The following is a 22,465-nucleotide window of genomic DNA, read 5'->3' as shown; positions in this document are numbered from 1 at the left end:
TATAGTTGCACAGAAATCTGTAGTATAAGTGAAAAGTTTGGACACACTCACTTTTGATAAGCTGTTTGCAAAAATGATTAAATTATAGTTAGATGCCTTTGAAATTGAGGAGTAGACCCATGAAAATGTGACCAGTTTGATTCAATGCTTAAGATTTTAATGATGCAGAAAATAAAGAACAGTTCATTCTTGGCAGTGAACATTTGCTAAAAGCATTCTTTCCCACTACACATTCAGTTTGCTCCTATTAAAAGAGACAATCCAACTCCAGTCACTTCAGTCCTAATGCAGCATTACACTAAAAGAAAAGATGATCTAAAAGCAGAAACAGATTCTTTGAGGAAAATATGAGAAATTTGCTTCTTTGCCAGCTGTAGCGTCCCTTCATATGAGCCCAGGAATCATCAGATGTTCTTGACGCAGACAGATGGGAGTAGAGTGGAACAGTACGTATCATCCCAACACTTGTGGTCTGTAAGCACCAAAAAACAGCATGACTGAAACCATGAGTACATGCACACATACTTACTGAGAGAAATATTTGGTTCTATATAATAATATCTGTCAGTATTCACTGTTCAATGTACTATCACACCACTATTTGAAGAGGACATGAAACCCTATATGTATACAGGCTAATTTATACCATGAAGCCATGCTCTACAGTCATAGATTTAAGACTCTCTGTGAAGCTGGAGTTAATAAATAAGTGTTTAAAGTGACAGTTTTTAGAGCATGTGTAGCGCCATCTTGTGCCAGTATCAGGGTTATAATAGTTTGGATTTTACGTTATTGTTTAGTTTTAGTTACTTTTTACTTCTTTTTTCTCTAATTCATTAAGTTTTAATTCGTTTTCAGAGCGGTTTTGCTCATTTTTATTAGTTCTTATTTTAGGTTTATTGCTTGGTATTAGTTTAATTTTGTTAGTTTCAGTATTAGTTTTAGTATTTTCATACTTTCTCAGGTGAAAGATTCAAGTTACAAGAGTGAGTCATAAAAACTCAACAAAAGATACCATAAAGAAATATATTCAACAACCAACTGTTCACAAGACAGCAGCACTACGTGGTACAGTAAATTGTAATAATTAGGACACACATGAGCATCAACAGGGTAAAACAAAGTAAAACATGAACTCCCAAACTCAATAAATTCTACAATTAACTCCCAATAAACTCCAGAGTCAGTGCAACAACAGCTACATGTGGCGTTTGACAAAAACAAACTCTTTGAAGGAGTCAAAGGTCAAATCCAGCTGCATCCTGATGTTCTCACCACCTGAAGCTGCTTCTGTCTTGGAGCTAGCTTGGTTAGATGTTCTAATTAGACTTCAGGGTCTTTGCAGCCTCTGTACACAACCTATGGAAGTGTCCGACCTCGTGTCCACATTTCTGCTTGTGTATCTGGACTGTGTGTGTTAATTACCTTGTGGTCATGTGCAGGTGTTTTATATGCAGTGCCAGCTGGGACTTTTTTTTCTTTTGGTCCTCGCTCTTTGTGCTCACTTTTTTGGCTGCAAACACATGTGTCCCTGTTTTTTCACTTCTCTTCATTCCCTCATGTCTATTCCGAGTCTCCCTCCAGGAATTTGCTGACATTTGTGAGTCCTTATATCGATGCTTTGATTATTAGTCCTGATTATTATTCTCTGACTGATAAAGTAGCCAGAAACACACAAGGACTGAACAGCTTAATCACAACATTGCGGCTGCGTGGACCCGAAGAGTAGTCACGTTTCTCCAGAGGTGAACGTCGGGTTACGTCGGTTCAGAGCGACTCTGCCACTTTCTCACGCACACGCACAGCTGCCCGACGGCGCTCCCAGCTTAAACTCGGAGAGCGGAAAAATGATGAATCCAGAAGGCTTTTAAATAAAATGACAAACAGGAAAAGAAAGGTAATTTTATCTATAATTTCACTTAGTTTTAGTTAGGTTTTTAAACTCACAATACAGTTTTAGTCAGTTATCGTTTTTTCCTTTTAATTGTAGTTTTTATTTATTTCAGTTAACGAAAATGTTTTTTCAATTTCAGTTTTCGTTATTTCGTCAGTTTTCGTTAATTGTAACAACTCTGGCCAGTACAGAATGTGACATCACTGGGTTGGCTGGTTGGTTAATGCTAATAGACTTACATTAGTTGATGTTAACTAACTGGTCATAAAACAGATAACTAGTGGAAAAAAAAAACATATTACAACTAATGTACAAATAATATGCACATACTGTTGACATTCCCTCTCCACCTCTTCAGCAATAGTTGTTGGCCAGCTACTAACAGGGACTTTGACAAAAGAGACCTAATGTTTAGTAGTTGAGTAATTGAGTTAGTCTTTGGGGCAGTTGAGGGTGTTTCTGTCTTTGTGAGTGCACCATAGAGCAATTAAGACAGGAGGAGGGAAGCTGCAGAGAGGTGTGTAAGACTACGGTCACCAATAACCAGAGTTTTTTCCTCGTGTTGCTAAGTTGGAAAAATCTGTTCAAAACATGAACAGGTTGGTGGTGTACCAGGGGCCTCTGTTTCAGGCTACACTTCCTCCTCACTTTCACCCAGCCAAAAATGAAATATAGGATATTTAGACTTTTTCCTCTTCACACTATCAGGGATTTATTTGAAGATTTACCTGAATAATTCATCTGCAGGCATCGCTCACTGCTATAGTAGTTGCTGGGCTGTCCAGGACACCAGTTCATGTACCTGAACTGTGTTCCATCAATCCAAAACCAATAACCAACCTAGAAAACAGAACGAAATCTACAATTTCATTACATTAGACAAAACACATTTAAAAACAGCTAAACCTAAAAAAGTTAGAGAGAATATTATCAAAGTACAGTGCTCAGTGATAGATTCATCATTTGACTGTCTTGTACAATGATCTGTCAGATACCTCTTGTGCATCAGAGCCTCCAAGCCACGCTTCTTTGCTTGTATGACTAGAAGTAAATATCAGGTGTTGAATGAACTTGTACTCTTTGAAGCTGTGTGCAGATGCAAGGTTTGCATCCATGTGGTCACAGTTTCTCTATATTGGAGATCAACAGAATCAACAGACAGCAGATTTTCAATGAGAGTTAATGTCAGTGCATAAAGAATAAATGGTATTTTTACCTGAGCCTGAGCCCAACTCAAGGCTTGGATGACATAGAGGAAGCATCGCTTACCAAACTTCTTCCAACCATAGGGACAAGTCGTTTTTGGCTTCTCAAAATAATCTCCTGATGATTCTTCTGAAAACAAGCAAAAATGTTTTTAGTATCGGTGATTAATTTTTCGCTGTGTGGAAAAATCCTGCAACATGCTTGAAGTTGCGGTTTTCATTAATTTCCACAGGCCTGCCAGTGCTATGAGAACAGTGCTGGAGATCATGGATCAACCAGGCTCTATCCATGAACTGCAGCACGTTCATAGTTACTGGATGCAAACATGCTTTAGTCAGCTAAGAGAAATCAAAAACAATACATGTAGACTGTACCCCATCACGTCCACGGCTGGACTACTGTTTGTGCAAAAAAACATTTTTGTACACACTATATTTCAACATAATTGAATAATACAGACCCGTCGCTATGGGCAGGCCATAGGGGGCCGTGCCTGCCCACTGATACGCTTGGGCCCGCCCACCCAAGCCAGATCACTAATCAAGCTAACCTGTTGGATTTCATAAGCCCCCTTTTAAGACTGAGATCTGGCGACGGGACTGGAATAATATCAACACTTAGCAATAAATCAGGAAATAATGGGTAAGGCACATTAAATATTTTACAATATTTGACTTTTTTAACCCCCGAATCACCTGAAAAACTCTGGCCACCGTTCATCTGTGGTGAGAGAACTCGCACAGGAAAGTGACTCCGGACCGGATCTACCCCGGAGTTTCCTCCTATTTACTTTTATCTGACATTAGCTGGCATAATGTTAGCTCAAAACAAGCTGTTGTTACGTGCCATCCAGAGATGAGAGGGTGGAATAAATGAGCATGTTTATGCATGTTATGTAGGACTGAAAATATAACCTCTCTCCACCTATCAGTGGGCGAAGTAAAGATGGTGGTTTCCACAAACCGGCATCCACTCCTATGTATTTATAATAGATTAATTATAAGTTAATATGAATGCATGATTTTGTTGGAAGGTGTAATTACACACTAATCTATAGATTATTATGAGTACATTATCCATTTTTTCTATTAATTAGCCTAAAAAAAATACTGCCTGTACCGACAACCCCTTTGTACTCCAAACTTAACTGCCCATCATACAGTACATTGAGGTACTTCTGTTCAGTATTACAGAAAGACAAATATTCTTAGTGATAATCTGGAAAATATTCACAGACCTGTAAGCTGGAGTCCTTTTCTCCCTTTGCTGGCCTTTTTAGTTTGAAGAGCTGGACGGATCGAAACAGCAGATGTTCACTTTGATCAGTTTTTGATTTATTATAGTTATCCACAAGATGTACTGTTAATTTGTATGATTCATTACACACACACACACGTATATATGATGCACTTTATACTGCAATACTCAGCAGCAGCAGTGGTCAGAGCCATCATTGCACAGAGAAGTACAGCTGCAGTCAGCAGCTTCATCGTGATGTTAAATATCTCTGTGGAAAAACAGAAGACCCAACGTGACTGGCAGCTCATTGAATAAAGGAGTTTTACCAGGTCTATTATGGAATATCATCTCCTACCTTTTTTCTGGACCGGTAAGTAGCTTCAGCCTTCCAGTGCAGAGGTGTGGAACAGCTCTAAGACCAGCAGTTATATAGGATTACATAGTTACAAAACGAGGAACCAAAAAGATCTTCATTGCACAACTTCCTCATGTGTTAGTCAGTACTTTCACAGATTAACTTATAAAAGGAAGTTCCACAAAGTACAACCACTGAACAATTACTAAAGCTTTTCCATGTCTTCTAGGAAAATATACAGTGGTGAAGTTAATCCATCCATCCACTCCTCCATCTATCTACCATCCCTTTATCCATCCATTTTCTTGTGCTTGTCCAGTTCAGAGTTGTGGTGGGGCTGAAGCCCATCTTAGTTGTAATGGGATGAAAGGCAGGTTACACCCTGCACAGGTCACATTGGACAGTCTGTTGTAGGGCTTTAATATTAGTCGCATTTGTGACTATCAGTGGTAAGTCTTTAATAAAAATATAAATAATTTAAAAAAAGTAATAAATAATAAAAACCGTGTAATCTCATTATCTCAAATCTTTAAATATTTTAGACCATTTGCTCTAATATGAGTTGTAACGAGAATCCTTGAAAACATGTTGAGCTCAGAAACTGTAGGATAGATAGATAGATAGATAGATAGATAGATAGATAGATAGATAGATAGATAGATAGATAGATAGATAGATAGATAGATAGATAGATAGATAGATAGATAGATAGATAGATAGATAGATAGATAGATAGATAGATAGATAGATAGATAGATAGATAGATAGATAGATAGATAGATAGATAGATACTTTATTGATCTCACAAGGGAAAACATTGTGTTACAGAAGCAAGAAAAATTACAATCTACAGTAACTAAACATCAAAGTGAGAGTGCCTATGATGACTGCAAAATATACATATAGAAAAACAAGATAAAATATAAAAAACATAGGTAAGGAAGAGTTATATTAAGGCCGACATTGTACAAGACAGTAGTGCAAATTGCATTGAAAAATAATATGTAATACATACACTATGAATAGAAATCAGAATATATACACAAAGAATCCGGAAGACAGCAGCAAGAGGATATAATAGAAAAATTTCAGGTGTGTTCACCTGTCACAGAAAGAAGAGTTATTATACAGTTTTATGGAGAACGGTAGAAATGATTTCCTGAAGTGTTCTTTATAGCAGGTAACTGCATGTCTTTGATAACATGCCATTTACCTGCAGGCCCCACAGTGGCCTACAAGATGCTACAGTAACTTTGCTTAGCTTACCTGTTAAACAGCTGGGAAACAGCTGCTTGTCATGCAAGGTGAGTGATTCTTGATTTCTAACTTCTATGCTTCAGGAAATGCTACAGATAACCTAAACAGTTCCACCTCATATTTTAACCAGCTTTCATTTCTGTCCTTTTTTTAGTGACCTCATCAACCAATAGGTGGAGGGAGGTGATGCTTTTTATTGCATTGGTCTGTCTGTCTGTTAGCAGGATAACTCAGACAGGATAATGGAGTTCCATAAACCTTTCTGGAGTTGTTGGGAGCAGTACAAGGAGCAACTGAGTAAATACTGGTGGTGATCCGGATCACGATCTGGATCCAAGAATTTTTAAAAGGAGACTGTAGGTGCCAGATACACTTTGTCTTAAGCTGTGTTTTGATATCATGCCAGCGGTCGTGGTGACGTATTGATGCATGGATCACATGGGTGTGGGTGTAACAGCTGACAGGGTTAAAGGGGTGTGACACTCACCTGCTTGGGGTTATGGAGGAGAGAGTTTAGCTGGGTGGCCGTAATTTTTGTTGACCGCAATGCAACGTAACTCAATGCAAAGTAATGCATGAAGGAAGAACGCTCGTATGTAGTGTTTGTTTGCCAGTTTGGCGGCTGATTGGCATTTCCATTCATGCTTGGCGGTGGATCAATAAACATGACACAAACTCATCGTGGGCTCAGCGTACTTTGTTAGGAGTGAAGGCAGCGTACAGGCATGCAAATGGACAGGGCCCAGTATTTCCTCTCAAGCAACTTAGGCCTTTGGAGTCGCCACAGAGACCATTGTGAGATAGGGACTGTTCAGCTACTTATGCATGTGATCATATTTTTGTTATTAGTTTAGCATTTGGATAGACTGGTATGAGTTTGCAGGCCTAGGCAAAAGAGGAGGGAAAATTGTATGAATTAAACCAAACCAAACCTGCCACACTTTAAATGTCACGTTGAAAGCTTGTTCTAGTTAAAGTAATTAATGTACATACTTATTCTAATATGAAATCCATGAGTTTAAAACTTTGGAATAAATCCATGATTGATTTCTAAAAACCTTTAAAAACTGTAAGGATAAAACACAAATATTCTTGGCTGTTTGAGATACTGGTAATAATATTGCTTTATGTGGTTTATCAGGAGTTACGTACCAGTCAAACATTTGGACACACTTCTGTACATTTAATGAGACTTTGTGTTTCCCGCCTTTAGGTTTTCAACCTACTTCATTAACTTCCTTTAACTGCTGAAATGCATGTTTGGAACAAATAAAGAAAGTATAGTCAAGCCGAGTTGGTCAGCATCCTCTGTGGATCCGCCAAGCCGGTTCAAGTTCCAGCTGTCACTGAAACAAGAAAAAATTGTTTAAAGGACTTGACAGGGACAATCAAAGAGTCTACATGCTCTCGACACTATGTATCATGGAGCATTAAGATTTATTTCAAATTCTAAGGCTCTTACTCATCAGTGTTGCATTCTTACATATAAGTGTGTACTACATCTGCTTCCCTCCTACCTTCAGACCCACTTGCAACAGAAGAGTTCAGGTCCTTCCACTCTGAGGTCTCAGGACTGAGACTGTGGAGGAGCATGAGATACACTGCATGCTCTTGGCAGTGACCCCCAGGAAGGCTGCTGGAACAGACGGAGTATCGGGCAAGGTGACCAGAGTGTGTGCTCACCAGCTCACCCTCATTCTCACCAGGATTTTCAACGTTTCCCTGGCCCAAGCAGTCACCCCCCCACCCCCACCCCCGCCTAAAAACAGCCATAAATAAGTACCAATAAGGTCATCCTTCACCAGCCTAAATGATTACTGCCCTGTGGCCCTCACACCGGAGAGGCTGGTTCTCCAGCACATCAAAGACACCCCCCCAAAACACACACACACACACACACACACACACACACTCGGCACCCATCAGTTTGCATATCGTGCAAACAGATCCACTGAGGACGCCATCGCTGTAGCTCTCCACTCTGTGCTGAGCCACTTGAGCCATGCTCTTTGTGGATTACAGCTCAATTTTCAACACAGTCATCCCAGATATTCTCACTACCAAAGTGCATACTCTAGGCCTCCCCCCTCTCACATGGTCCACAATAACAACCTCATCGTCAAATTTGCTGACGACACCACAGCGGTCGGATTCATCTCAAAGGGAGATGAGGCAGCTTACAGAGAGGAGGTCCTGAAGTTGACAGCCTGGTGTTCAGAGAACAACCTGCACTGAACACCATGAAAACCAAAGAGATCATCATCGACTTCAGGAAGCACAGGACTGACCCAGCTCCCCTCTACATCAACGGCGAGCGTGTGGAGAGGGTCCACACCTTCAGGTTTCTTGGTGTCCTCATCTCTGCTGATCTTTCTTGGACAGATAACATCACAGCTGTTATCAAGAAGGCTCAGCAGTAACTAAAAGAATGACCCTACAATACTTAGAGAGAAAACCCAACAGTCAAAACGACCCCCTATGAGCAGCACTTGGCAACAGTGGGAGGGAAAAACTCCCTTTTAACAGGAAGAAACCTCCAGCAGAACCAGGCTTCGGGACGGCAGTCGACCAATTGGGGCTGAGTGGAGAGAGACAGGACAAATGGCTGCCTTAGGAACAACCTACTGATTCAAACATTACGTTTCAATAAATTTATACCACGAACCTCCACCTGATACTCTCTCATCTAAAAACATTGAGATGCCTATGCAAGGTTCCTCTCCATCAATTTCAGCCCAGGCTTTTCTTTCACCATTACCTCAGAACTGGTGAAGAAACTGAGGTCACTGGTGCCAATGCTATTTTTTGCACATCGATCTCAGTGAAATGTTTTGTCATATAGAGAAGTGTTCCTTTAGCAAATGACAAAATTACTTTAGTTCCTGTATTAGATGTAAGTGACTGAACAATAACTCTTGGGAAATTATGTTTCTTTAAAAGCTGCAACTTCTTTAGAATTTTAAAAAGGCTGTTGCCAAACTGTGGATGTGATAATGCATTTTTCTACAACTCATATACTTGATTATTTCTATGCTTTGTGTGATAAAATAAAGATAGCAAAAATGACTTATCATGCACCAGGCATCAATAGATTAGGTTTCCTGTGCTAACCTTGACTGAAAAATAGATTTTCTTTTCTTTGGTTGAAACTGTAAGACGGAAAGCTGTTCATAGACAAAATATGTTCATAAGGGAAGTTTAGTACAGTATAAGAGACAATCGTACAGGCGTGTCCTCCATCACCGGGCTCATCACTTACAAAGACATTAAAGAGGCCAAACCGTATAATGAATGTATCATTTATAGCTATAATGAGGGGTTACAGCGGCCGCACTGAGGGCAGATGTTCATAGTTGTGCTACAGAGGAGCAAAAATAAAGACAGTAACGTGTGTCAGGTAAATGCAACATTTCTAAATGCTCAACAAATATCAGCAAACACACAAAGTGTGTGCAGTTTGTCACACAGTGTGTCTGCGAGCTAAAAGAAGAGCTGCTGTATTTCAGGGAGAGCAAAGAATGAGCGATAACTTCACTCAGATGGAGAAAGATGGAAGAAAGAGGAAGCAGAGAGCAGCAGGTCAGCTGATCACAGCCTGCACACCAACATCATTTACTGCAGCTACAATAGAAAGCTGTGGTTCTTCTCCCCATGCAGAGACACTACAGCTGATCTTAGGGTTCCTCCACCTTCTGAATCCCACTGGAACCCCTGAGGATCCTCATGTTGGTGTTTAGGTGGAGGCACAGTCACCCTCTACTATGGAGGACACAGAGAACAGAGCTGGGTTTAAATTCCCTTTCACAGTTTGTGTCCTACAGAACAGATTCAAGCTGAGAGCATTCATTAGGATTCAAATTTAGATTGAATAATGTTTCTATTCTCATCTTTATATTATTACAATAATATATAATGAGCTTCAGTCAGCTTTACACAACAATATCAGCTAGAAACGTCCTCCAAAGAACTACTTTTACTTTCTTACTCTGAGTACATTTCAGAGCCTGTACTTTTTTACTTTTACTGCAGTAAAGAAGTTGAACCAGTACTTTGACTTTTAATGGCACATAACGCATAATAATTAGTATTGTAGCGATTCTCTTAGTTAGAGAGCGTGTTGATGTTGTGGGATTTCGGACTGTTCGGGAGGTTCGTGAAGGCAGCATGGAGAGAGAGAAGAGACCGAGAGCTTGCCTGTGTGTGTGTTGCTGTTCCGTTGTTGTAGTTGTGGTTGGCGTGTCTGTGGCCTACAGCAGCCGTTTTTCTGCTAATAAAGACGACCTTTGTTGTGAATATCGCCGACTGTGGAAGTGTGTTTACAATGTTACAGTATAATAATATATATACACATATACATACGCATATACCTGCATATACGCTCATATATACATACATACATACACACACACACTCACACGCAAGGTATACCAATAAACTAGTGCTAACAATCAAATCCTGCTTAATAATTACTGCAATAATAATAAATAATACTTAACTCAGTAAAAACTACAAGTCCCAGCTTCCTGTGGGAATGACGTTAGCCAATAATACACCTCAACACACCCCTCCCTTACCTGAACTCACCTGATTTCCAGTAAATGGAGAGGGGAGGGGCAAACCTGTATGTGTCCGTGTGTGAGCAGGTAAACAGCAGTCAGAGTGAAAGTTCAGAGAGCAGGAGGAGGAAAGAGGAGCTGAGGCGGGGTGAGTGTAACACAACATTGTTGTTGTTGTCCTGTCTCTGAGTGTGTGACTGTAGAGGAAGAAGAAGAGTCCCAGCTCAGCAGTGTGAGTCTCTTCTTTGACTTTTACAGCCGCTGCTGGAAGAAGATTTAGTTCAGAATAACGTGTCTGCTTCAATAAAGCTAATGCTAATTATCAAGCTAATGCTAACCTCTAAATGCTGCTCCTGCTTGTTAACTGAGTGATGGGGCCTACGTATGTAACTGAAAGCACCTCTGAAGGCAGTAATCACAGTCTTTGTGGACGTGTAGTTCCATTTCTCGAGGTGCGTGTCGGTTATGTCCGTAGGACCGACGCAGAACTCTAAATCAGGCTTTATTAGATTGATGGATGATAATTTCTGCATATAATCCAGAAGAGTTACACTTATATATCATCATTTAATGTGTCCCAGAGTGCCGTTTCCTTCCACTAATGGGTTTGCAGAAATCACGTAAAAAGCACACACACACACACATAATCCAGATGTTTTATCATCAGCTGCTGAAAGCATTTCCTACATCCTAATATCAGCCACCTGTAGTTTTTTCTTCAAGGCCTTTCACAGCTCCACTGGTGCTGAAAACTAATGTTTGACTATGGCTTTCTGAGTACAAATAGGGCTGCAACTATTGATTTATTTCAGTAATCGAGTATTCTATCAATTACTCCATCAATTAATCAAGTAATTAGATAAGATAATTTTTCATATTAACAGTTCATCTGCACATTTTAACTTCCATTGGAATAAATAAAACTACAATTAACAGGAAGAGCCTATAGAAAACTTATAGAGCTCTTCTTGTAAAAGCAAATATGTAAAACTGACAGACATGACAGGCTCTAAAAAATCTCCATTGGAGGCAGTTTAAAGCCAGATTAAATAAATCTATGATGATCGTGGTGTATTAATAAAATACAAGATCAACTTTAATGATTCCACAACGGGGACATTTGCATATTACAGCAGCTAAAGTACAGAGAAGGATGAAGTAAAATAAAATAGAAAACACTATATACAAAATTACACACATATACATCATAACTATATACAGTATAGAGACAGTGTGTGGTGTGGAAGTGCTTGGGTGGAGGTGATTCTTTCTTTCTGGTATAACTTTCAGAGCCCTAGAAAAGAGTGAAGAAGCAGAAAGTGAAGCTCTGATTGGTCCAGGGGCTTCTGATTCTGCTGCTCTAACAGTGGATCAGACTCAGATCACCCAGAACGCTTCCTCTGTTTCCCACCTCATATTTCAGCAACTCCAATCATATCATGAAGCAGTCATGTGGTTTTAGAAAAAGGGGCCTCGTTTAGCTTTTGTCACGTGATGTTCTTCAAAAACCATACGGGCCTCGACACAGGCTTCATTTGGACCCTTTGGCTCGGTACAGGCCTCAGGGCTTTGGTACAAGACGTAACATCACTACTCCAGGAATGGAGGCATTTGGAGGCTGAAATCGGCTCTCTGGGACACTTTTTGTAGTGAACTGATGAAAGCTGTGTCTCACATGGAGTGGATGTTAGTCCAACACATCAGACATGAGCTCTGCAGCTGTCAGTTGATGTGAGCATCAATGATGTGTGTTTCCTCTGCAGGTGAAGGTAGAAAGTGTGTGTGAGCTGATGTGAATTGAGCAGCATGGATCAGTGTGAGGACAGAGAGGAGGGAGTCCCTCCCTCTAAAACCACTCTGTGTGGGGAACATGAGAGCCAGACCAAAGCTCAGAGGTGAGATGACCATCTCTAACTGTCCATGACTCTTCTCCATGTCACAGCTCAGCACTCACATCACTGTTGCATCATTATTCACAGGAACCCACCTGGACCTGGACCTGGACCTGGACCTGGACCCAGCTGTGTGTCCTTAAAGAGTGACCGGTCTGCAGGTCGACCCATTGAGTTTAAAGGTCAGCGTGCGTCTGCTGCAGAGAGGTGAGCTGTCAGTAACATGAACTCTTTGATTTAACTGCTTGATGTTGTTGGATAGAAACTGCAGTGCAAACACGTCGTTCCTTCAATCCCATTGAAACTGTCTCTGAAAAACAAGCCTTTGGTTTCTAAAGAGCTGAAAATCCACTTCAGCAAACAGGAAGTGAAACCTGTTCCAGGTGGGCGGTCCCACCACCTGTCAGTCTCAGCAGACATCAGTCAGTTTAAGGCTCAGAGTCCAAACACTCTGTGCAGGAAGTGTTGGACTCTAACAGGAAGTGTGTGAGACGCCTCTGAGGGGCTTTGCTTGGTAAGGAAACACTTCACATCACAAATATTAATGGTGCAGAAAATCCACAGATCTGAGAACAGAAACATGTGAGATTGAGCCGCTCATTAAATGGAGACATTAACCTTCAAATGTGAACATTACAATAGTAGAAACAGATGTGAATCTGGTTTAAATGTGTGTAAACAGCAGCGTGAGTGAACATGAATGAATGAATGTGATTGAGAGTTCAGCTTCGTACCTGCCTGTTCATTTATGAAGCTACGAGGAGTTTTTGGTGCCAGTTTTCCTCCAATAAACTGTGATGATGATTTCAAAGGATTCATATGAAATCAGGGACGGCTGTGCTGGACTTCAGGAGGCGTTCCCAACAAACAGGAAGTAAAGACTGAGCTGAATATTTGCTCTGTAAAATAATTTCTTTGTTGTTGTTCTCTAACAGCACACAGCAGTCTGCTGTTGTGTTGTTGTTGGCACACAAAGCACCTGTGAGTTTACCTGCTGAGGCTCCAACACTAAAGAAGGATGCAGGTGGCCGCACTGATGCCTGTTCATCATTTCACCAACATGAATCTGTGCAGGAAATGTTCTTGTTGCTCTTCTTCTTCTTCTTCTTCCACACGCTCTGATGTGATTGGAGGACGGTCAGCCAATCACAGCTGCAGCAGGTCACATGTTCCACGCAGACACAGATCATGTGGGAGCATCATGTGATCCTAAAGTGTGTGAGTGTCCATCAAAGAGCTTGAGGATAGTTTGACAGTGAGGTTGGAGTTTGCACTGAGCTGACTGCATCACACTCAGAGGGTTTCTAATATCCTGAGAAGATTTCCTGCTCTTTGTGTTTGTTATTGTGAGCTCTGAAATGTCAGAGTCAGCAGGTGGAATCAGGTTTCTCTGATCCCTGATGTGGATCATGGTGACCTGGTTTCTAGTTTCCAGCTCAGAGATCAGCTCAGTGGACAAAGAGACTGTAACTCAGTTCCTGCTGTTAATGTGAACTCACTGAGTGTTTGTGGTTTCCCTCTCAGACTGACTCAGGAGGAAGAGGAGGACAGAGCAGAGCCTGCAGGATCCAGCTGTCCGTCCATGAGGAGTGACCGGTCCAAACATGAACCTCCAAACTTCAGTGATGGACCAACAGAGTAAGAGAACTGTGATGAGCTCCTTCACATGTTTCTGTGTTCCTGATAAATATGAGCTGAAACATCCTCAGATTGTTCCACAAGTCCTGAAGTTTGATTGAAAGAAACCAAAGAAGGAAACAATCTTAGACTCAGTCATTAGTGTTTGAGCAGAGCAATGCTCATATCTGTGGGAGCCTGTTTTTATTGAAAGATCAGAGCTGCTCTGTCTCTCATTCTCATGTCTTTGTGTGCCATCTTTGAGAGTGAGCTGTTAAAGAGTCTGGGGGGGTCACACAGGGACCCAGGGTAACGTCTCAGCAGCTAAAGGCCTGGATCATATTGGGGAGTGTTACTGAGACCACCATCAGGAGAACACTGAGCAGCAGTGGTGTTCATGGCAGGGCTGCACTCCAAAAACACCGCCTACAGCTAAATGTCATGTGGACGAGTCACATGACAGGAAGTGAGGATGAACTGAGCAGAAAGAATCCAGAGTTTGTCTCTCTGTGAAACATGGTGGAGGTGGTTGGGCCTGTTTGCTGTTCCAGAAAGGCTCACCATCATTAATGCAGCAATGAAGTCTCAGTTATAGCAGCAACTCAGAGCAGCTGGATGTGAACTGAGTCTCAGGAGGAAGCAGAGCAGGAAACTGAAGGTTGTAGAGGAGGAGGGCAGACATGTCAATCATCTGTCAGAGGGAGCATGTGGGAGGACATGATGACCTCTGAGTGAGGCTAGCCAACAGCTAATGTAGCTCATGCTCACTGCTGTCTGTGTGAGTCTGTAACTGTGCAGCCTGCATGTTGTGTGCTTCTTGAAGGGTTAAGTTGTACTGATTGTGTTCTGGTTTGTGTGCAGTTGTGAGTCCTGGTTGGTGTTGTTAGCTGTAGTTGTGTTGAGGCCTACTCCTGCTACAGCTGCAGCTTCACATCATTCAGTTTCCTGCAGGTTCTCATCTTCTTGTAGCTTGGTAGCATCTCTTGTTAGCACGCTGCATTGCCTTGTTTGGTAGGCTAGTGTGTCTGTGTGCGACTGTGACTGAATAAGGTGAGTCTTTCTTTGAGTTGTGGTCATGGTGTCTGATTTGGACAGGTCTGTGACAGATGCTGACACCAGTATGGTGCTGGTGTTCAGGCTCATTGGAGGAAAGAAGAACTGAGAGTTCAAATCATGAATGCTCTGGTTGAACAGGAGATACTGGCTGAAGAGTCTGATTGGCTCTGTGGATCAGGTGACTCAGCCACTGAAGGAGGAGAGAGAGCTGCAGCAGAGTGAAAGGACAGAGCTGGAGGATCCAAAGAGCTGCACCTCACTCTTACTCTGAGCTCTAGATGGTAAAGCTCTGGAGGCTCATTGATCACTGAGCTTAGAGCAGAGCTCAGACTCTCACAGTGTTGTTGAAGCTGCTGTCTCACCACTTTATGAGTTTGTGGCAGAAAAGTACAGGCAGCATTTTCATGGTGTCTCTAAAAGTGACCATCAATCTTCTGTGGAAGACGTGTGTCCACTAAACACAGAGAGAAACAAAGGCTGCAGGAAAAACCCTCCAGACCAAAGATATGTTCTCCTCTCTGGAAATCATTGTTCTTTGGAGGTGACAGTGCTAACCACTGATTCCTGATCATTATTGAAGGTCAGGGCAAATTTAAAGGCATGAAGGCAGGCAGGAAATAAATGAGCTTCCACTGTGGCAGCTCCCCCTGGTGGAAACACAAGACATTATGCCCGGTTTTCCTGCACACTCCTTGGGGGCGTTACCACCTGTGGCTGCACTGAGGACGTCATTGAAGGGGGTCCTGATTATAGTCATGGACCAGGCGAGGATCCCCCAGGCTCCTGTCATGGACCAGCTGCTGTAATTAGTGACTGTATCTATAAAAGTGAAAGCAGCGCCCTGTGGAATCAATTGTGTGTTAGGTTTTGGTCCGATCATGTATATTATAGCAAATAATCCTGATCTCAGTACTGCACAAAATAATGGTGGTTATCATTTTGGCCATAATGGTGCAGCTGTAGTTCCCAGAAAGTGGAGACTAAAGAGCAGCTCCAGGAGCTGATCCTTCTGGAAGAGCTGGAAAACCAAATGAATTGTTGTTATTGGAAGAAGCCACGTTGTAGCTGACTGACCCAGTTTAGGTAAAAAGCAGGAAGCCTGACCTGTGGACCTGATTGTGTACAGTACCAACTCCTACTGCTGATGAAGAGGAGATGCCACGCTCCTCTGAGAGTCCTGACTCACAGTTTAAACTATTGACCCTCAGTGGCTTTGTAGCAGCTCACAGTCTGATCCAGGTCACATTTTGTGTTGCTCTTATCCAATGAAACCTTTGTGAGTGGTAATGCTTTAATACAGGGATGTGAAATCTCCTGATTGGTTGGTTTGGTCACAGGAGGGGAGAAGTCTGATCCTGGCAGTGACCTTGATGGTAAACTAAATGATTTCCAGCTGTTGATCCTTAAGAGGACCTGTTAGCACTTCATTTGGGCTTTTCCTCATTCATAACTGGGCTTTTGCTCCCAATGATCCTGATTGGAATTCAGCTTTATGTCAAAGGTATTCCATCAAGTGCTCGAGGTTCTGTCTGTAAAACATCAGGTTTCCAACATGAGATTTTGAAGCTTTTGGCTCAGAAGTTGTTGATGCTCAGCAGAGCTCTGAGACTCAAAGCAGCACACTAAGCTGAGCTGTTGGTTCTCAGTGGGATCAGCTGGATGAAGAACATTTACAGCTACAGGGAGTCACTGAGTCACTGTTTCTGTCCAAATATCACTGACTGCATCTTTACCCTGTGCTTGAACTCATTCTTGATGGTTCCTTCACAGAGTGGACCAGCAGAGCTCAGAGGGTCCCAGTGGTCAGTCTGCCCAGCAGCATCAAACACAGCTGGACTCCATATTTCAGGTCTGTATATGTACAACAACTACTGTTCCATCTATTCTGCTCACAGTCATCTCCATGCTGCTCTTTGGAGACCAGTGGATTGTCAGTGTGTCCAACATGGATCTGATGTTTGGCTCCATGATTTCAGTCTGATTGGCTCATTCATAAAGTCTTCTGTTCCAGCTGCTGGAGGACAACATCATCACTTTTGTGAAGGACGAGCTGAAGAAGATCCAGAAGATCCTGAGTCCAGATTACCCAGAATGCTTAGAGAGGGAGGATGAAGAGCAGAGGAGGAGCAGCAGAGAGGCATTAGTGAAGATCACAGTGGACTTCCTGAGGAGAATGAAGCAGGAGGAGCTGGCTGAGCGTCTGCAGAGCAGTAAGAGGATTTCTCTAAAGATTGAAGCTGCTGGATGAATGAGACATTTACTGAAGTTTGAAGAGATTAAACAGCATGGATTCAAACAGGCATTCTTTATGGAGATGAAATAGTCACATCTATTTGGTAAAACATTAACCGATGTTCTTTATTCATTCAGAAACGTTTGCTGCAGTTTGTGGACGTGAACTTAAATCTGCTCTGAAGAAGAAGTTCCAGTGTGTGTTTGAGGGCATCGCTAAAGCAGGAAACCCAACCCTCCTGAATCAGATCTACACAGAGCTCTACATCACAGAGGGAGGGGCTGCAGAGGTCAATGAGGAACATGAGGTCAGACAGATTGAAACAGCATCCAGGAAACCAGACAGAGCAGAAACACCAATCAGACAAGAAGACATCTTTAAAGGCTCACCTGGAAGAGATGAACCAATCAGAACAGTGCTGACAAAGGGAGTGGCTGGCATTGGGAAAACAGTCCTAACACAGAAATACACCCTCGACTGGGCTGAAGACAAAGCCAACCAGGACATCCAGTTCATGTTTCCATTGACTTTCAGAGAGCTGAATGTGCTGAAAGAGGAAAAGTTCAGCTTGGTGGAACTTGTTCATCACTTCTTCACTGAAACCAAAGAAGCAGGAATCTGCAGCTTTGAACACTTCCAGGTTGTGTTCATCTTTGATGGTCTGGATGAGTGTCGACTTCCTCTGGACTTCCACAAAACTACAATCCTGACTGACCCTAGAAAGTCCACCTCAGTGGATGTGCTGCTGACAAACCTCATCAGGGGGAACCTGCTTCCCTCTGCTCACCTCTGGATAACCACACGACCTGCAGCAGCCAATCAGATCCCTCCCCAGTGTGTTAGCAGGGTGACAGAGGTCAGAGGGTTCACTGACCCACAGAAGGAGGAGTACTTCAGGAAGAGATTCAGAGATAGGAAGCAGGCCAACAGGATCATCTCCCACATCAAGACATCACGAAGCCTCCACATCATGTGCCACATCCCAGTCTTCTGCTGGATCACTGCTACAGTTCTGGAGGATGTGCTGAAGACCAGAGAGGGAGGAGAGCTGCCCAAGACCCTGACTGAGATGTACATCCACTTCCTGGTGGTTCAGGCCAAAGTGAAGAAGATCAAGTATGATGGAGGAGCTGAGACAGATCCACACTGGAGTCCAGAGAGCAGGAAGATGATTGAGTCTCTGGGAAAACTGGCTTTGGATCAGCTGCAGAAAGGAAACCTGATCTTCTATGAATCAGACCTGACAGAGTGTGGCATCGATATCAGAGCAGCCTCAGTGTACTCAGGAGTGTTCACACAGATCTTTAAAGAGGAGAGAGGGCTGTACCAGGACAAGGTGTTCTGCTTCATCCATCTGAGTGTTCAGGAGTTTCTGGCTGCTCTTCATGTCCATCTGACCTTCATCAAGTCTGGACTCAATCTGCTGGAAGATCAACAAACAACCTCCAAGAAGTCTAAATTATTTAATAATCCAAAGCTACAAGCTCTCCATCAGAGTGCTGTGAACAAGGCCTTACAGAGTCCAAATGGACACCTGGACTTGTTCCTCCGCTTCCTCCTGGGTCTTTCACTGCAGACCAATCAGAGTCTCCTACGAGGCCTGCTGACACAGACAGGAAGTAGCTCACAGACCAATCAGAAAACAGTCCAGTACATCAAGAAGAAGCTCAGTGAGAATCTGTCTGCAGAGAAAAGTATCAACCTGTTCCACTGTCTGAATGAACTGAATGATGGTTCTCTAGTGGAGGAGATCCAACAGTCCCTGAGATCAGGAAGTCTCTCCACAGATAAACTGTCTCCTGCTCAGTGGTCAGCTCTGGTCTTCATCTTACTGTCATCAGAAGAAGATCTGGATGTGTTTGACCTGCAGAAATACTCTGCTTCAGAGGAGGCTCTGCTGAGGCTGCTGCCAGTGGTCAAAGCCTCCAACAAAGCTCTGTGAGTAAATATGTCATCATCCCTTTATTTCTATCATAAACAGTGTGATGGGTGCTGTTCTTTTAAAAACTTAAGAATATGAATTCAATGATCATCAGCTATAATCAAGCTTATGATCATTTTAATGTCCCAAAGCAGCAGAAAGTGTTTCTGAGACATTTGTGTGTCTAATTCTTATCAAAGTACCATCCAGACCCATAGGTCATTAACTCCCATCATTAATCTCTCAAAAACAAAAACCCATAATAAGAAAAATCTGTGGCATGTTCTGTTCATCCCAAAGGATCCAATCAATGTTCTTTCTGTACTGTTCTCTCTTCAGTTCTCAGTAACTCTGTATCATATACCCAGGCTCTGCAGCTGCTGCTGAACTCAATCTTATTCCTTATGTTGCTTGTAGCTTCATGTTATCAAATCTCAGTCACTGGTTCATAAAAATGTCCTTGTCCACCCACTCAGTACAGATGACCTTCGGTTTGTCCCTGTGGAGGAGAAATTTCATAACCAGAGTTCTTGGTGGAGCATTATTGTCTCTCTGCACCTGACCTGGTGCCCTCTGTCCAGAATAATTCAGCACCTCCAGCATCCATTTGACCAAAATAAGAACAAAGGTCTGATCCTTCAGGCCCCCTGGCAGCTTTACTGGCCTCAGGTTGTTCACAGCAGACTGTAACTACATCTTCTTCTGATGTTGCTAATCCAAGCTCTGGCTTGTGTCCCACCTTCAGTGCAGTCCCTTATTTCCTCTGTAATCTCTGCTATGGCTGCTCTAATTGCATCCAGCATGGAGGACAAACTGGCTCCACTAAGGTTCCTGTTAGTTGTCAGAAAGCATGTCTGACTGTAAGGCTGCCATAACCAGAGTTCCCACAGAATTCCATTTGACTCACAGCTTTATCTTTGGGATTTCCTGAGTCAGCATTTCAGCTCATCTCCTTCACAGACACCTTTAACAGGAACACTGTTTTCTACAGCTAGTGTTTAAATCCAGTGTTCCTCACATTAAGCAGGTAATGAGGGGAATACTTCCCAAACAGAGACGTCCTGCTGTAATCTTTGTTGCTGTGGATGTTCCTGTTTCCACTGTCATATTTAAGAATCAGGCTCTAAAATGTACAGATGGATCTGAGAAGATTTGATTCCCAATCATGAGACAGAAATCAGGTTTTTGGTAGGTTTACAGTTTTTCAGGATTCCTAAATCAGAAGGTGGAGGAGGTGGAGCTCACAGTGACTGCTGCTCTTCAGCAGGTTTCATGAAACTAGCCAATCAGAAGAAAGTAGACTTTTAGGGAGGGTGGCCTTAAAGGGGGAGGAGCTAAAGCAGATTGTTTTAGTTAGAGGATAGAATGAGAGGCTACACCAGGGTCCAGGATGTGATATATACAGATTACTGTGAACTGTATTAAGCAACAATAATCAAATATATTAAAATCAGGCCTGTGCCAGCAGGGACTGAACTAGTGTCACTAAATCTATCAGCTCTTCACTGGTTTTTGTTGAGGTCGAACATATAAACTGATTTTCAGCTGATCACAAATATTATTTTTCAGACTGAGCATCTGTAACCTCTCAAAGAGAAGCTGTGAAGCTCTGTCCTCAGTCCTCAGCTCCCAGTCCTCTAGTCTGAGAGAGCTGGACCTGAGTAACAACAACCTGCAGGATTCAGGACTGAAGCTTCTGTCTGCTGCAGTGCAGAGTCCACATTGTATGCTGGAAACTCTCAGGTCAGGATTCAGACCTTTCCACTGATGATTATTTAAAATCTGATTTATATTATAGCACAAATAGCTAGTCTTCGTGGAATTGTTAAATGACCTTTTATTTATCTTCTGATGGATTATTAGAGTCTGAATTACTGTCTAAAGACTTATAGTCACGTTTTTTTTTTTTAAAGGAAAATGTCATTTTTTTCACTGGTTAGTTTAGATATTTAGGTCTGTTTTACTTCAATAACATAACCACTTTCTTTTTACACTGGCAGGATAAAAATGTCCAAATGACTTGTTTAGGCCTCTGTAGCACATGAAGGAAAATGACTGAATGACTGGGTATCTAATAAGATTTCAGGAAACCTATGATAGAAGTGTCTTAATGTAGATGATCAGTTTAAGAGGTTATTGGTGATATTGGTTAACTGTTTGCTTTTCACTGCAATGAAGCAATTTTACACATATTTTAAAAGACAGATAAAGTGTTCCACTGTCTGTCCAGTAGTTATTATCCACAGCCATTCCCCATCACTACAGTCATCAGAATGAAACCTGCTTCAGTTGATGGAGGAATCCAATCTATTTTTTTTCTTCAGGTACATTAGTGTCTCACAGCTGGTTCCTGTGTTCTCCCTGTTCCTGTGTTGGTTCTCTGACTGTAACCTAATATAAATGGTCCATAGGTGTGAATGTGGCTGTGAGTGGTTGTCTCCCTGGTAGTGCTCTCTGTCTACGTCTACACTCAGTGTCACTGAGATAGGCTTCATAATGATGGACCAGCTGATCATTGATGAAAACAATCAATACAATAAACAAAGTGGAGCAGATCATGGAAATGAAAAGGTTTCTATTTCATGGCAGAACCTGCTGATAGATTTTTGAGTTTAACAACAGCTGAACTCTGAACATCCCTCACACAATGAGAGTGATTAGATTATCTGGATCTTTACCAAACATGTGACTGGGTGTTTGTCGGGTCGTGGTTTCGGCTCTCTCCCGCTGTTCTTCTTACCAAGCAGAGGGGAGATCAATGGAAACAATGCACCTTGAAAAACCACCACACTTCACAAAAACTCACTGGAGATGAGCAGTTTTCGCCTTCAGGATTTATTAAAGCCCAAAGTAAAACAAAGTACAAGATAGCAAAAAGTTAAACAAAATGCAAGAAAGCAAAAAGCTTCTCCCGGGAGTGAGTGCCTTGAAGCCGTTACACGGAGATAAGGAAGACCAGAGAAAGAGCTTATCACCCAAATTCAGCCTGGCCTTTTATAGCCCAATCTCACACCTCCTGCAGCTGTTATCAGGGGAGGGGACATATTAAGATGCTCCTTTAAGCAACAGTTCTATGAATTGATCTCGGGGGGGCTAGCAAAAACCCATCTTTCCCACGTTCCGAAGTCCAGGTGCGCCTCCGCCCCTCCCCTCGGGATTCACTCCGGCTACTCGCCCTCCCCTCGGGAGAAGCTGGGTCAAAAGTGCACTGTGTAAAAGGTGAAGCTCCTCACAAAGGT

The 22,465-nt window shown here is 42.3% G+C and overlaps 2 protein-coding genes across 2 annotated transcripts in view; one reads left to right on the top strand and one right to left on the bottom strand.

Annotated features, from left to right (window-relative positions):
* Positions 1–404: 404 nt before the first annotated feature.
* LOC115776976 (type-2 ice-structuring protein-like) lies at positions 405–4,590 on the bottom strand. The gene is made up of 5 exons (XM_030724795.1): positions 4,502–4,590; positions 3,111–3,192; positions 2,890–3,024; positions 2,623–2,734; positions 405–472 (listed from the first exon to the last, which is right to left on the bottom strand). The coding sequence occupies exons 1-5, from the start codon at positions 4,588–4,590 to the stop codon at positions 405–407; spliced, it is 486 nt and encodes a 161-aa protein (XP_030580655.1).
* A 10,599-nt stretch (positions 4,591–15,189) lies between these two features.
* LOC115776927 (uncharacterized) overlaps positions 15,190–22,465 on the top strand; it is a 39,114-nt gene continuing 31,838 nt past the window's right edge. Inside the window, exons 1-3 of the mRNA XM_030724730.1 lie at positions 15,190–15,250; positions 19,192–19,243; positions 20,796–20,969. Of these exons, the coding sequence (XP_030580590.1) occupies positions 15,190–15,250; positions 19,192–19,243; positions 20,796–20,969 (287 nt within the window). The remainder of the gene's footprint in view (positions 15,251–19,191; positions 19,244–20,795; positions 20,970–22,465) is intronic.

The sequence above is a fragment of the Archocentrus centrarchus genome, unplaced genomic scaffold (assembly GCF_007364275.1).
Source record: "Archocentrus centrarchus isolate MPI-CPG fArcCen1 unplaced genomic scaffold, fArcCen1 scaffold_41_ctg1, whole genome shotgun sequence".
Taxonomy (NCBI): Eukaryota; Metazoa; Chordata; class Actinopteri; order Cichliformes; family Cichlidae; genus Archocentrus; species Archocentrus centrarchus.
This window is presented reverse-complemented; position numbering and strand designations above follow the sequence as displayed.